Source organism: Petaurus breviceps, unplaced genomic scaffold, assembly GCF_028583685.1.
Source record: "Petaurus breviceps papuanus isolate PSGF00001 unplaced genomic scaffold, PetGlider_PUasm1.0 118, whole genome shotgun sequence".
Lineage (NCBI taxonomy): Eukaryota > Metazoa > Chordata > Mammalia > Diprotodontia > Petauridae > Petaurus > Petaurus breviceps.
The window spans coordinates 10,114,369-10,131,223 of NW_027185616.1; the positions used below are offsets into that span (position 1 = coordinate 10,114,369).

Here is a 16,855-nt window from a genome sequence, read left to right on the forward strand (position 1 = left end):
AAAATTCTAAGTTTAACGTCTGACAGAGGTCATTTTCAGTTTTTTCTTCTGAAGACCTTTTTGAAAATTTTGCAAGTCTACTGTGAACCTTAAAAAAGTTACAGTACAAATGTAGGGTTGGTGTCTTTTCTGAAGGACACTATATATTTCACATATAAGGCTTATAGAATGTTAAATCTGGAAAATACCTTAGAGATCATCTAGTCCAACCCAGTTAACTTATGGAAGAAGCTGAAGTCTAGATTAAAAAAAAAAGTTTAGATTATACCCCAGTAGTCCATCTTTTTGAAATTACATGTAAGGCAAGCAATCACAGTACATCAAAAAAATTTTTTATTTGAGACACAAAAATGCAAAAATGCTGAGATATCAAACATTTTCTCATTAGCTACAATATTGCCACTATGTACAAAATATCTGATGATAAATGTGCTACACATATAAAAATACAGTATGCATTACATATATACAGTACAATGTGCAAAATGTATGGCATTCAAACATGATATGGAATTAATTTCAGGGGTGCAAACAGCAAATACAAAGGCATCATGGTTTTTTTTTTTTAAACAGAAAGGCAATACATGAATGGAACCTCCCCTCCCCTTTGCCATAATTTTTTTTTGTTTTAACAAACTAGTGCTTAAAGAACAAAGTTCTAGAAACTGTGGTATCTTTCTTCTTTTTTTCATAAAGTGAGATGCTAAGACAATGTGACTATGAAAATAAGAAGAGAAACACCTATTACACTCCACGTTTCTATTGCAAGCAAAAACTGAAGAAAATTCACTTCCACCTGGAAAGGTTGTTACTACTATGAAATTTTTTTTAAACCAACAAAACACATCTACGCTATTATACATGGTAACAATTGTAGGATATCTACATCTTTATGAAAAGTATGACTTCAAATAGTTAACACCTTTTTGGGATTTATTTTGAGATAGCCTCAAATTTCAAATACAAAGTGCCTTCTTTTGGCATAGTTCTTGGCAACGCCTTTGGTTCCTTTGAAGCGAGTTTGTATTCCTGTCTTCACTGGGGGATGAGTACTTTTGATTTGACCGTTAACCGCTCCCTCGCCCATCTCACAAAAATGAGTAAGTTTTCTTACAACATGATGCTTAGAGGTACTTGGTATGATTGTAGGTGATTGTATTCACTTTGTTAAAGCCTTATCTTCAAAGCAGTTGGCATGAAGTCATTCAGACCTCTATAGTTGTGCATACAAAAACCTGCTAAGTTTTGCTTTATTTGACCACAGACAGCACACTGTGGAATAGTTTTCTATTATTTGTTGCCATATGATTGTGACATTTATTAGCAATGTCTGACATGCTATTTTCTAACAGCAGTGAAAAACAAAGCATTTTTGTAAACATGTACAGCTTTTGCATTAGAGTTCTCAAATCTAAGATTTTGAATGTGGAAACACTTTTTTAAAGATATGTTTTCTAAGACAATGCAGGAAGAAGTGCCTGGAAAATATACAGACCTGTCATAACAACATGCAGAATTTGTCATTTCTGAAATTATGTACTGGAGATATTTTAAAATGAACAATATTGAAAGAGCAACATGTAAGGTCTTAACAATTAAAAAGAAAGCCAAAATAAACCCAGAACAAAAAATCCTGTTAATTTTCCAGTTTTAATTTAAATCACTTAAAAGTTTGTCTGTATTAAGGGTGCAATCCAAATAAATGTTCATGCAATGTTATGCTTGTCTGCACCTAACATATATGAAATATATATACATATCTATACACACATATATTATACATATATGCATGTATGTATATATTATATAATGCCCTTCCAGTTAAAGTATTCTGATTGGAGGGAGGGGGGCTGTTTTTGTGATCTCTAATAAGGGAGGACAGTATGATCTTGTAATGTCATTCAACTAATTAATATTCAATAATTTTTATTGATAGTTAACCAAATTCCTAAGTAAATGTTAACATATTACTTATTTCCTCAGACTTGTATTGCTTTGCTGATAATGGCTACTGAACACCGAGCAGGAATTTTTCCCTTCAAACCTGCTTTTTTAAAAAAGAAATAAATTATTTTGTAGTGCTGTTATATCTCTACCTACATATATTCCTGACGTTATTTTCTATAGAGATGGCATGAGAATATGTATTTTTAAAATTCAGGTCCCTCTAAGAAGCTCAAAAATTTCCCAAATGCTAACAGCTCTTTTGCCGGAGGCCAAGTTTATTTGGACAAAATGAATAGATTCAAACAAAGATGATCCATTAATTTTATTCATTTGTCGAAGATGGCCATATATGATAGTCACCCTTGGCAATTTTTTATTGACTGTGAAGTCAGCCACAATGATTGGAATGGTCAGTGGCTGTGTATGAACATGTCCTGAGTTAAGCTTTGGTGACAAAAATAGAAATATGATTTTAGTGGTTTTTACTCTGATAAAATAGGGTATTCCTTAACATATATTTATGTCCACTAAATTACATGATTGAGCAGAAACATTTTATTTTTCCTTGTCTTCAAAAGGCAGCAAGTTCAACTTGATACTAGTGTATCTTTTGCAACTCAAACTGTACTGCAAAATAATGTTATCAGTTGGTGACAATTTTTTTTAAGAAATTTCAAAGATTTAAGATCTCTTCAGTATTACAAAAATATTCATATAAAACACACAAATAATATTCAAGCAAGAATTGTTTCTACAAATTGGGAATACATATATATGTATACACACATATGGCGAATTCTATACAGTAGTTTGCACATTTCAGGAAAACACTCTAAAGCAAACCATTAACCCATTCTATAAGGTTTTCTAATAGATGCTGTTCTGAAATGCACAAGATAATTGTATACCCCTACATTACAGGTAATCTGATAAAATTTTTGCTAAGATTATTATTTGTTTACCCACAAGCCTATCCCCAAATGACCTGACAGTCAAAGCTGAAAGTAGAAAGTAGAAAGCAAAGGTTGATACTAAATGGTTTTTAAAGTATGAAGGAGTTGTGACAGGGACAGGAGATAATATAGATACTTACGAATTAATATTGGCAATGTAAAATATTTTTCAATGATATATAATACCACTTATAAACTATATACATGCTAATTGAAAATTCAACAGTTTAATTTTACATGGTGCTTTTACTATGGCTAATTGAAACCGACTTTAAACAGAAATTTTTCTTTAGGACACTGACACTCCTTCTTGAACCTCTCCTTTGTACATTCACATAATAAACACTGTTAGGGTTATTCTCTTACATTATCATCTTTGGTCTATGATTACACACTGCACATTTTAAAATACAATGATCCTAAACATGAGTTTAGTATCTTGTAGAGCAATAATAATTTCATGATTATGTCTTGCTACCCAAAGCCAAAGATGGCCTCATGGAATGGTACATGTGTGTGCACAGTTAATAACTGAAGACTCTCTTTTTTTATTAACTGATGACACACAAGGGCTGAAGTACTTCAGTGGACTGCAGTAGGACATATTTATCCAAACTAGTTATAGTTTCTTAGCTAGAAAATGATTAACTATTGAGAGTACTTTCATTCACAACATCATCTATTTTTTGTGAATGGCCTTATGTAATAAATATACTCTGTTTAAGTCATTTATGGCTGAAAAACAATAAATGTTATGAACATCTTCCTTAGAGCTCCTCAGAAAAATGTGTTTACAAATAGGGATTATGAAAATACAAAGATATGTAAAAAGCTACCATAAAGGTGATAAATCCCTACAACTCCATGGCAGTTGATCTTATTTTAAGGAATTATTCAAAACTGAATACTATATTCTAGTGTATAAAGTGGGCAATTTAACAACCAAAAAAATCCTCACAAAAGAACACATGACAAACACATCACTTTATGTTTAAATACTTTGCCACTGAAGGTTAAATACTTTGCCACTGAAGCCCTTTTCTCATTCTTTCCCAGCAGAAAGATTTCTACCAGAAAGATATTATCATCATCAAATATGGTAGAGTCTCTGTCATCTCACTTGGTCAGGGATCTCTGTTATCTTACTTGGTCGGGAAATGGGGTATTCTGGTTCATCAGATAAAAAATATAAGGTTACTACACATGCAAGGAATACCAAATTTTTTCAATTCTTCAAGTAAAATAAAATACACAACACTAAACTACACTTAACATAATTTAAATCTCTGACAGTTCCAGAAGGCACTTCAGGATCTGGTGTTGCTTCAAAGTTATGAAGTGCCAATTAATAGAGTTCCAGTGTTCTGGCTGACTGAATGATGGATAAACACAATGTTATTTGTACTTAGTAAAATGTATAAAACTGAAGAAAATTCTGAAATGAGAACAACTTTTAATTAAGAGCACATCTAGAGAAAAAATTCTTAAATCCTTTCCAAGCAAAGAGCCTGGTTAATTCCCTGGGAATTTTTATGGGAATGTCACTGAACAGATTACAAAGGCAGCATCAAATCTGGACGTAGGGCTCCTACAGATGTGAAATAGAGAAAGAAATACCATTGTCCTAATACAAATTGTAAATATTTATAGCAGGATTTCAGCCCATCTATTTTACTTTGGTATAAATTTATATGGCCATTTACAATTATGAAATTTTGCAGTGAAGAATTTTAGTAAATTCTTAAGAAACTCTTCATAATAATCAAATAAGGACTACTATTTTTTTTCCTTGACTAAAAAAAAAAGTACTAACAGAAACCTCCAGTTTTTTATTTTTAGGTACTACACTCCTTTAAAATTACTAGAAGAGTTAGAGCTCTTGTATAGTATCTAGTTCCTAAGTACTTGAAGCTTCAAACTGGATATTAGTTGTAACAAACAAAATCAGAGCAGAAAGAAGTCTCTATTCAAAAGTGGCCCTTAAAAATACCTTTGTAATCATTATAGGAATGTTGCCAGATGCTTTATACACTCTCCCTTTGTTTTCTATTTTCACCTGACCAGGTCAAAAGAAGATTTAATGCTAAGATTTTCTTTTTCATTCTTTGAGATGGATTTGGTTATCAGAAATATAGTTCGCAAGGAAATAAATGTAAAACAAGTAAGTCCTCTAGGTACTCAAGAGTTATTAAACAAATAGAACCATAGAATACCTATATTCCTACCCCAAAATACTCTGTACAAATTATAATGTCAAATAGTGTACAAATAACTGTCCGATATACATATTACAAATCGATCTAATCAAGCCAGAATGTTGCTAAGTTTCAGTGTTATCAATATACCTGAACTTTTTAGTGGCTTGTTCATGATAGCACTTTTGGAAGAAACCCTCTGTTTATAGTGAATAAGTTTTCCCATAAATTTAAATTTGGAAATCCAAAGTAAGATTTCAAAAAGTCACAAAGCAAACCACAGTAACAAAAAAAAAAATTCACAAGGCTTCTGAATCAGAAGACGTCACCCATAAGGGCCTTGTCCCTGAACTGGCCAGGTCTCCTTCTTACCTTTTACCTCCCTAATGAATCTTGGTCTTGGCTCAGGCTCTTTACAGGAACAATCAAGTGCAGTGATTTCTTAACTTCCCCTCAAACTAGCTCTTGGTTTCTGCTTTAAACTCTAAGTTAAAATCAAAACGAGCTGTTTGCCTTTTATTTAGAGTCTCAAAGTAACCACAGAGGTTTAAATGGAGTTGATTTAGTATCTACAAAGGACTCTTGGTGCTATTTTCTACAGGCACTCTTCTTTTCCACGTTTTGTTTTCATCACCTAGGTCCTCGTAACAACTGTTTTTTTTCTTGATGGGTATACTTCTCAGATGGCCCTGTGCTATATTAAATCATAGAAAAAGTTAGAGAAAATTCACTGCTAAATGCAATGAAGTGTTTGTAGAATTTGTTTCAAGGCTATCATCTTGTATTCATTCATTCTGTGATAATATTTTAATTGCAAAGCTGCAGCCACGGACCTATACCTTAAACTCACCTCCAAGAGAGTTATTTACATACTCTTATTATATAGCTTTAAGTTCTGAGACCAAAAAAACTAATTTTAGTCCCAGTGTAATTGTAGGTCTTGTGGATCTAAAAAGTCAGTGGAAAACATAGTTGGAGCAGCAGAACTGAGAGGAGTAAGCCCTGACGAGGAGTTAGGCATAGTAATATCTAACCATTCCATATTGTCTAAGTTGGAATCAGGAAGGTCAAGAGACAAACAAGAATTATTTGAAGCAAATTGTGCTTCTGAAGTTTCCATGGGAGAATGTGAATGATCCAGCATGCCAGAGTGGCTTAGCAGATCATTTTGGAGATCCTCAATCAGAGAGAATGATTCTCTATCCTCGTTGGTGCTTGTTAGTTGAGGAATTTCACTTGTTGAAGGTAAAGTTCCATCTAAGAAAGCTTCTAGTTGGTTCTCTAAACTGATAGACAAACTGTTAATTGGTTCTAAGGATACTGGTGGTGCCATTTGGACTTGGGGTGGTGGTCGTGATACCACTGTGTTTACTGGCATTGTGGTGATATTGGCTGTCACTGGTCTCATTTTGGAAATAGGAGAAGGCTCTTCTTTTATAGGGAGAGAAATTTCTGTATATAAAAAAAAAGGTTTTTAAAAATCGATAAGCCTTTTATTATTAGATTTTTATTTATTATTAGATAAACTATTATTATTTAGCACAAGCTATTACAAAGTTAATTTTGCCTTTATGTGGTACCTTTTGGTACTTTTCACCAAGAGGCTGAATGATTTGATCCTATGAGCATAAATTTGCCACAGAGCTAGAAAAAAAGACGATAGCATTCTCACTCACAATTCCCCAACCGAAAATACTTCCTTGCCAACTTAAACATACTTGAGGTGCTTGAGTTAATGGATAGTTTTGGCTTGAAAACTTAATGTATGTTCATAGTAATCATATTTTATTAGGAGACTGTGTGTGTGTGAGCACATACGTGTATGTTTTAGGTCTTTTAAAGCTAAAGACCTACAAATAGGAATTACAATTGGAAAATTTTTGTTTTAATTGCATCATTAAATTTGCCTATTCTAGAAGTACTGATATCTTAAAAATTAATTTCATTAAAATTTTTTTAAAGCATAGGTAAGAGCACATTAAAGTACTTTCTTTTAGCTTATATTACAAAGAAAGTATTTGCATTACGTGTTTTTCCTCCCATTTACCAAATAGTTTAATATAACATGATTTGACCTGTCATTTCCATGTTTTACTTTTAAGAGAAGCATCAACACATAATTTATTCTATTTCGTATAGTTGTCATACAGAATCACGGGGGCATATGGCAAATAGTGCATTTTACTCTTCTGAGGCTGATTATTTGTTTGACTCAACTTTTTGGCTTATTTTCTGATATTAAATAAAAGTTTGAGGATCTGGCAATGACTTGACAAACACTAATCATGACATCAGGTCATGTGGCATTTTAATGTACCATCTGCTACACAGTACCCATAGTACTCCCATTTCTCTGAATATCTTTGAATAAAGAATTGTATTCTTTCATTTGAGAATCTTAGTTACATAGATTGTGTTAATTCATATGTCTCATGGATGCTGACATTCCATAATGTCCAATGTGGATGGACTGAAATTGTATTTAATGATTCAGATGACTATGCAAAACAACACTGTTTATGATGTCATTGAATACAACCTGATGTGTGCAATTCATATTTATTCTCATTCTCTGGAGTCAACCCTAGAACTATTTTGAAAAACAGAAATGCCATAAGATTTAAGGGCATGGTTGAAATTCTATAGAACATTCTACAATCCACCATTTTAATCATAGGCATTTTCATTACTGGTAGTTTTGATAGCAATGTAAAGTAACATGCTCAATTGACATTTTACTATCAAAAACTCTTCATTTAGGTGAGGTGTCTACCTGAACCTCAACCAATTCTCCCCCCAAATGTTTCTAATCCCAAAATGCCCCCTTTACACTTTTTTTTTTTTTGCTTGCCTCCCAGGAAGACAAAAGATCAATCCTCTGGCATTCAAAGCACTTTACACCTTGCCCCGTGCTTCTACCCTTCCAGTCTTCTTTCACTTTTCTCTCCTCCATATACTCTGTAACCCAGTGATACTGGCCTCTTTGCTATTTCCTGTACAAACTTGCTATCTCCTTACTCCAGACATTTTCTCTGACTATTGACCTCCATGCCTAGAATTCTGTCACTCCTCAACTCCACCTTCTGTATTCCTTCAAGGTTCAACTAAAATCCCACCATCTATAAGAGGCTATTCTTCATTCCCACTCAATTTCCCCTTAATATCCAACTCTGTTGCTTATCTCCAGTTTATCTTGTATGTATCTTATTCATAAATAAATTTGTCTCTTCCATTAGACCATGAATTCATTCCTGGACAGTAAGGACATTTAGCATTGCATTAGCACAGTACTAAGTTTTAGGACATAGTAGGCCCTGAATAAATGCTTATTGACTTAATTCTTAGTTTTTTATTCCTGAAATAAAAGCATGAAATAAATCTAATTCCTTTAATTTCTCAAGTTGGAAATTAATTTTCTAAGGTAGTTGAGGCACAACATGAATTTAATCTGCCTTTCAAAGTCAATATAGTTCCTGAACTAAAATTATTTATATATCTAGTTATGTTGTCAAGTTTCAGTAATGTCCTATGTATGCCAAACATTACAAATGAAATGTCATCCTCAATTATCAATATTTTTGAATGTATATAGTGAAATTTCTTAGTCTTTCTTATTTCTAAACTGTTTACCTCAGTATTTCAGAATTCTCCAAAATACTTCAATCTTTGTAAAGGAAATTTTATTATATTTATCATAAAAATATAGCAATTGAAGCAAGGAAGTCACATGACCTCTTTGAAGAAATGCTATAGTTAAAATTCTCAGGTTTACAAAGAATCATAGCAAAATGATGAGTTATTTTTGTTTTTATATGCAGAACTTTAGCAATGCATTTGCACTGAATTAACATTAGAATACATATTAGTTTAACCTACTTCTTATAGTCATTGTGGAATAATATTTACATTTCCTTTATTATTCTTTTGGACATCTATGATGATTTTGGTATTTTTCCATCTAATATCAACAAACTTCTAAAAAGAGATTTTTTTTTTTATTAAGCAATCAGGGTTAAGTAACTTGCTCAAGGTTACACAGCCAGTTATTTCTGGGTGTGGTGCTGAGTGTCTGAGCCCGGGATTACGATTTCCAGGTCGTCCCAACACTGAAGCCAGTACTCTTACTCGCTGAGCCACCTGGCCGCCCCTAAGCAATTGGGGTTAAGTAACTTGCTCAAGGTTACACGGCCAGGTGTTTCTGGGTGGGTGCTAAGCGTCTGAGCCCGGGATTCTATCTCCAGGTCGTTCTGACACTGGAGTCGGTGCTCTTACTCGCTGTGCTACCTGGCCGCCCCCTAAAAAGAGATTTTGAAAACTGTTCATCCAGTTTCAATCTGCCATTTTACCATTATTCTTCTTTTCTAATATGTAGACTTGTGAATAATGTTGCCTCCAAATTGTTATTTTAACAGCTGTATCTTTGCAGTACCTGAAACGGAATCAGTGGCTTTTTAATAACTTTCTATCATTAACAGTATTTTTAGTGCTTTAATATTAATATATTTCCTAATAAGGAATTAGTTCCATTATACCTACAAGATTATGAATTTTACTGTATTGATATATGAGATAGTTTCAAAAACGACAAATTGAAAGAATTTTCCTGTTTCTCACTGAGAGAACTAGAAATGTCCAAGTTCTTTTCTTGCATATATTCTGTTGAAACTTCTGACTTACCCCCACTTTTAATGAGGATATCAAAGAGGTCATCCATCTGCTGACTATGTGCACTGGAAATCTGTGACGGAAAGAATGACGATTAATTTCCTTCTTGTGCACAATTATTGAAGCCACGTAAGAAAACCATAGAATATTTAAAGATTGCCTATTTGGTAGAGTAAAAAACTGAGTTTCAGAGAAGGTGAAGAAAACTGCCCAAGGTCACAAAGCAAGTTAGAAGCAGAAATAGGTCTAGGAGATAGGTCTTCTGATTCCTAGTTCAGTGCTATGTCAAACCTAGCTGCATCCAACGGTTCTAGTAAGACTGCTATTTATATAATAGTCTACAAGTTTTGTTTTGAGAATTGTAGCTTTAAGAGCTTTTGGGAAAAGATATCTTCAAATCAGAGCTTCTCTGCTTCTTTCCACACATTTGCGAGCAAATTTTTTCTTTTCTACTTTTCCCTGTGGAGAGAACAGCAGCACAAACGAGGAAAAGGAATGGAAAGACATTGAGATCACATCTCCAGGCGCATGAATGACATATGGTATGGTGACCACAGAATTAATCTGTTTCTTAATTGTCAGAATTACCCATTTCCTTTTTCAGACATGAGATGTAACTCTAAACAAGTAGTTCTGCTTTCCTCCCCATGCATTAGTGTGGTGTGTATCATTTGCTCCATGCTGCCTGCCTGAATAAAATTTGACAGGAGGGGATCTCATTAGCAAGCTTCTAGTGTTCTTCATGATTCTGAGATGAGATACTCAATAAGATGCTAGCATTATTTTTAATTAGACCATCTAGTAAAGATTTTATTTCATAACAAATGTCATGCACAGGCCATATAATCATGCAAAAAAAAGGGGGAAGGTAGTGCTCTAAAATATCTGCCTTGTTATTCAGAACATGAACTAGATGTGAATTTCCCTCATAAGCAAACTGTAATGACTAAATAATATTATCTATAGCAGCAAATAAAACCCAGATTTAAACTAATGACATGTGCCATTCAGACCACAGTTATCTTCAAATTAATAATTTATTGAAAGAAGCAAACATATTTTCCAAAAATTTCAATAGGGAATTGTTACTGCAAAGCTACACTTCTATTCACTTGAAACACTGCATATTTTCAGTGTTTCTGAAGAATTCAATTTAACTGCCAGCTTGTGATTAGAGCACATGAATTTAAAGACAAAAACACATACATATAACCAACTACCCCAAACTACTGGAACACTACACTCATTTAGCATATACCAATGACAGAGAACTGATGCTGAACTTTCCCTCCACTCTGTAAATATTGACTCTGAAAAACTGAAATCCAGGTGTCTTTATCACCACCGCATTAGCCAAAGTGACCCATACTTCGTTTTTCTGGTAATCTTTTATTTAAGTGGTGAACATCCTGCATTCATCTAAGCTCCAGATCTGGACTGTATATTTCCATTCCTTTAGAGGCCACTTGGGGCAACATGGCTAACTGCCAGAATGCAGTAGAGACTGGCTTCAATGCAAGACAACAAAGGGTAAGGATTAAAAAAAGCTAAGGGTTATTAGTGCTTACAAGCACTAACAGCAAAAAAGCAACAGCAGTCTGAGTAATCCCACTGACCACTTCAGCAGGCCAGGAATCTTCCAAGTGAACCCTTCCAGAGAGTAGGGAGAAGCAACTCACATGATCTGTCAACATGCCTTCACTGTCCCGCACTTTTGAAAGGAAAATTCCTTGAGATTGTCCTTGCTTTCCAGTTACTTTTCCCTTCTTCGTTGTACCCTAGGTCTTCCCTCTTATTTCCCTTCTATACCACCAACTGCCCAAAAGAAATATCCAACAGATAGAATTAAAAAGAAACCAATTCAAACATTAGGCCAAATACTACTTTGGTTTCCTGCTGAAGCTTAGGCATATAATTATTTTTTCTTTGTCCATATAGTTCAAGTTATAATAGCTTTTCTTTGGGGGGATGGGAGGGAGAGGCAATCAGGGTTAAGTAACTTGCCCAAGGTCACACAGTTAAGTGTTTGAGGGAGGATTTGAATTCAGGTCCTGCTGACTCCGAGGTCAGTGTTCTATCTATTGCACAACCTAGCTGCCTCATGCTGGTTATCCTTTATGACAGTATAACATTGTTCATTTCTGCACAGAGCTAGCCCAACATTCTACGTGTGGATGTTTGCTGTACATATATCAAGATAACATCTGAAATCTGTTTGTCCCCATTCTTAACCGAGACTCTTGGTGTTTTTCTGCCGAGGCACAGAATAGTTTTTAAACTTTATTCAGTTTAGCAAAAGTCAGGTCTCTGTAACCTCATGGAGCTTACAATTTAATTGGGGAGATAAAACAACATGCATGAAATAATGACATAGAAGAAATTATGTAATGGGACTTATACATGCATATAGATACAAAGACATGACTAGCATATAAATATGTAAATGTTGGCAGAATTAAAAGAAGAAAGGTCATGGTGAATCTGAGTTAGTTCATAAAGGCAAAAAGAGCTTGGTGAAGTACGGATCATCATAAGCACTGCAGATGAACATGAGCAAAAGCTTGGAAGGAGGTGCAATGAACAGGATGTGAAGGCAATGTGACTACCTGGAAGCCAAAAGGATAGGAAAGGTAGGGCCAGTTAATAAGTAGCCTTGCATGCCAAAGTGAGTTTAAATTTGACTCAATGAACAGACAGAACCACAAAGCTGGAAGGTTTTTAAGTAAAAGAGTCTAAATAAATAAAGATTAAATAAATAAATAAAAGTCTTATTTTTTATGGAAATTGAAAAAAAATGCAATGAATGTTACTACAATATTAACGAACTGATTGTTTCAACTCCAATACAGATTTGAATTAGTACTAATTATTCATTTTGCTGCTTATAATTCACAAATAATAATGAAATTTTGTTGTTCCTGGCATAGCGGATCCACCTGATTCGTACAAAGGAATCATTTCGGTATGGGTTGGGCATACAATGTGTAAATCATTTCATTCTGGACATTTTTTTAAGCTGCTAATTTATACTCAGTATTAAAAAATCATAACTTTCTTACCTCTGACTGCGAAGATGACTGTATGTTTCGAGTCTGCTTTATGGCTTCCTCATACCGGGGAGGATCTTTTGTCTTGGTGACTGTGTTGCCAAACAGAGAATGTTGTATGATAAACTGCTGAGGTTGAGATGGAGAACCAGGCTATGCCAAACAAAGTTGAGAAATATATTACTATACACCAAATTATGCGATCTTCCTGCATACTTTTCATCAGGAGTAGTGAACATAATAATAATAATAATAATAATAAATAACATATAATAATAATGCTAACAAAGAATGCTTCTCCTTTGAGCAATGTAACACTGTTAAGTAGAGAGCAAAACCGGACTCTAGCAATATTATTTTTAGGGGGCTATAGCAATTATAATTTGCCCTCTTTTCTGTTGAACTATTTCATACTAATTTAAGTGCAAAGTCATGGTAGGCATACATACTTGCAGTAAGGGATTATATTCTCAAATAAATGTATTCAACACAAGATTACCTTGTTGGGTGGGGGCGGAACCAAGATGGCAGAGTAGAAGCTGGACCTCCCCACTGCTCCAGCTTCCACCTTCCCCAATCCATGTAAAAAGGGGACTCTAAACAAACTTTGGAGCTGCAGAACCCACAAAATGACACAGAGAAGCTAACCTCCCGCTGAGGACAGCCCAGCAGGCCGGCAGGAATCCAGTGCAGTGCTCTGGGAGCCGAGCCCAGCCCCACGCTGAGGCTTTAGCCACAGGGCAGGCCTGACCAGCCGCCGGCCTGAGGGACTCCAGATCAGCAGCAGCTGTAGCTGTTTCCAGATTTATCAACACACAGATGCAAAGGACAAAGTGAGAGGTCAGTGCAGTCTGGACTTTGGGACCCAGTAAGTGGGAGTGCGTGGCTTTTGCCCCCAGGGCGAGAAACCAATGAGGCGCCAGTAGTACAGCCAGCCAGTGCCACATGGCAGCTTCAGCTCCTGGTCTGCAGAGTGTAGGGGGACCAAGCACCAGTCTGAGGGGTAATAGCTCTTGCTTTAACCTGTTTGGATCTGGATTGCAGTCTAGGGTGGAGGTCCTGGGGTGTGTGTCCAGCTTGCCAGAGCGTGTGGAGACCTCAGAGAGGGCACCCATCTAATACCTCCGGCAGCTAAGAAAACCCCAGTGTTTGGGATGAAAGCTCCCCTGTCTGGTGGCAGAGTCCTACTGTGGCAAAAGCCCAGGGGTCAAGTGACTGAGGGGAGACATGACCAGGCAAAGGAAACAAAGCAGACAGATGATTCCAACATTACACTCCTATTTTGGGGACAAAAAGGAACAAAGCATGGAACAGGAGGAAGACAGTGAAGTCAGAACTCCTGCACCAAAAGCTTCAAAGGAAAATACAAGCTGGTGACAGGCCATAGAGGATCCTAAGAAGCAGATAAGAGAAGTGGAGGAAAAATTGGGAAGAGAAATGAGAACAATGCAAGAAAACTACAAAATGAGAGTCAACAGCCTGACTGAGGAAAATAACACTTTAAAAAACAGATTGACTCAAATGGCAAAAGAGGCTCAAAAAGGCAATGAGGAGAAGAATGCCTTAAAAAGCCGAATTTGCCAGATGGAAAAAGAATCTCAAAAGCTCAATGAGGAGAATCATTGCTTCAGAATTAGACTGGAGCAAATGGAAGCTAATGACTTTATGAGAGATCAAGATGCTGTTAAACAGATCCAAACAAATGAAAGAATAGAAAGCAATGTGAAATATCTCATGGGAAAAACCACTGATCTGGAAAAGAGATCCAGGAGAGATCATTTAAAAATTATTGGAATACCTGAAAGCCATGATCAAAGTAAGAACCTAGAAATCATCCTCCAGGAAGTTCTCAAAGAAAATTGCCCTGATGTTTTAGAATCAGAGGGCAAAATAGAGGTTGAAAGAATCCACTGATCACCTCCTGAAAAAGATCCCAAAAAGAAAACTCCTAGGAATATTATAGCCAGGTTCCGGAATTCCCAGATTAAGGAGAGAATATTACAAGCAGCCCGGAAGAAACAATTTGAATATTGTGGAAACACAATCAGGATAACCCAGGATCTGGCAGCTTCTACACTGAGGGATCAAAGGGCTTAGAATATGATATTCCAGAGGGCAAAGGAGCTGGGATTAAAACCAAGAGTCACCTACCCAGCAAAACTGAGTATCATGTTTCAGGGGAAAATATGGTCATTCAGTGGAATAGAGGACTTTCAAGCATTCTTGCCGAAAAAATCAGAGTTGAACAGAAAATTTGACGTTCAGATACAAGAAGCAAGAGAAGAATGAGAAGGTAAACAGGGAAAAGAAATCATAAGGAACTTATCAAAGTTGAACTATTAACATTCCTACATGGAAAAACAATAATTGTAACTTATGAAACTTTTCTCAGTAGTTGAAGGGAATAGAAATATGTATGAGGGTATAGGGGCATATGAATACATATGTGAATGTGTGTATATATGTTTACAGGTATACATAGATAGAGGGCACAGGACCAATTTAATAGGAAGGGATGACACTTAAAAGGTGAAATTAAGAGGTGAGAGAGGAATATAATGAGAGGAGATGGGGAGACACAGAATGGGGTAAACTATCTCATACAGAAGAGGCAAGGGGAAATGGTTACACTGGAGGGGAAGAATAGGAAGGCAAAAGGGAATGGGTCAACCTTATTCCCACTGAATTTGGCTTGAGGAGGGAATGAAATACACACTAAATAGGGTATCTCACCCTACAGGAGAGTAGGGGGTGAAGGGGATGAGAGGGCGGATGATGGAAGGGAGGGCAAACTGGGGTGAGGGAAGTTGGAAGCACCCACTTTTGAAAAGGGACGGGATCAAAGTAAAGAATAGAGCAAGTGGGAGGTGGGATAGGAGGGAGGGAAATATCGTCAGTCTTTTACAATATATCTACACATGTACATCATATACTGAACTGCTTATCTTCCCAGTAAGGGTGGGTGACAAGGGAGGAAGGGAATGAATCTGGAATTCAAAGTTTTAAAATCAAATGTTTAAATATATGTATATATACACACATACATAAAAATACATTCTATTATTAATACTATTTTACATGTAATTGGGAAATAAGATATACAGGCACTGGGACATAGAGATCCACTGGAAAAATCGAAAGGGGTATGGGAGAAAATATGGGAGAGAGCAGATTGGAGGTGGGGATATCCTATGGGACTGCTATTTTGGGGGGTGGGTAGGGGAAAAACGGGGAGAAAATTTGTAACTCAAAATCTGGCAGAAATGAATGATGTAAATCAGAAGTTAATAAAGCATTTGAAAAAAAAAAGATTACCTTGTTGGTCGTGCTAGGTCCATTTTGCACAGAAGGAACCTGAGTATTCCTGGACTGAAGAACACTACTGGATGTGTTATTAATGAATGGCTGCTGGACTGTTGTAACAGGTGGCCTCTGATAGGAAAATACTGTATTTGATGGTGAGCTGGATGGGAAAACCTGAAACGGATCAATATTTTCTAATCAACTTATTAGCTGTTTTCTTGAATTATTCATGAACAAAAGAAAAATAACTTATGAACTTAAGTTAAACCACGGGTTCAACTTAGTCAATATTTTCTGTCTCTGACACTGGTACCAAGGGGCCGATCACTGTTAGAGAGCATTATACTCTTTATCCTCTTTGATGTCTACACTAAAAGATGAATGAAGTCCAAGTCCAAGTCTAGCTTCTTTTAAAAACTTATAATGATTCCATCTATGAATTTATTTTCATCTTTATTAAGCCTATTTATATTTTTAAGCTTGGAAGGGATTTTATGAGTTCCATGAATTAACTACTTGCTGCATATAACTGTACCTAAGTATTGAAAGCTCACCAATTCTACTATTTTTAAATTTATTATGACTCAACCTGCTCCTAACTATAAGAGTTTTATAGACTATTATCAAATGTTACTTTAAACTTAATTTTTCTGGATAATAGGTTCTAATGATAAAGATTATATTAATGAATGCAAGAAGAACCAACTAGTCTTAGAAATAGGAAGACCCCCAAAGGGGGGGAGGA

The 16,855-nt window shown here is 35.6% G+C and overlaps 1 protein-coding gene across 15 annotated transcripts in view; it reads right to left on the minus strand.

The window, feature by feature from the left end:
• Positions 1 to 310: 310 nt before the first annotated feature.
• MRTFB (myocardin related transcription factor B) overlaps positions 311 to 16,855 on the minus strand; it is a 297,682-nt gene continuing 281,137 nt past the window's right edge. For 14 of the 15 annotated variants that reach the window (XM_069086078.1, XM_069086082.1, XM_069086103.1 and 11 more), the window contains 4 exons: positions 16,123 to 16,284; positions 12,820 to 12,960; positions 9,773 to 9,833; positions 311 to 6,547 (listed from right to left, as the gene is read on the minus strand). In XM_069086078.1, coding sequence (XP_068942179.1) covers positions 6,012 to 6,547; positions 9,773 to 9,833; positions 12,820 to 12,960; positions 16,123 to 16,284 — 900 coding nt within the window. In that variant the 3' untranslated portion in view covers positions 311 to 6,011. The remainder of the gene's footprint in view (positions 6,548 to 9,772; positions 9,834 to 12,819; positions 12,961 to 16,122; positions 16,285 to 16,855) is intronic. The other variant, XM_069086112.1, reaches the window with a different exon arrangement.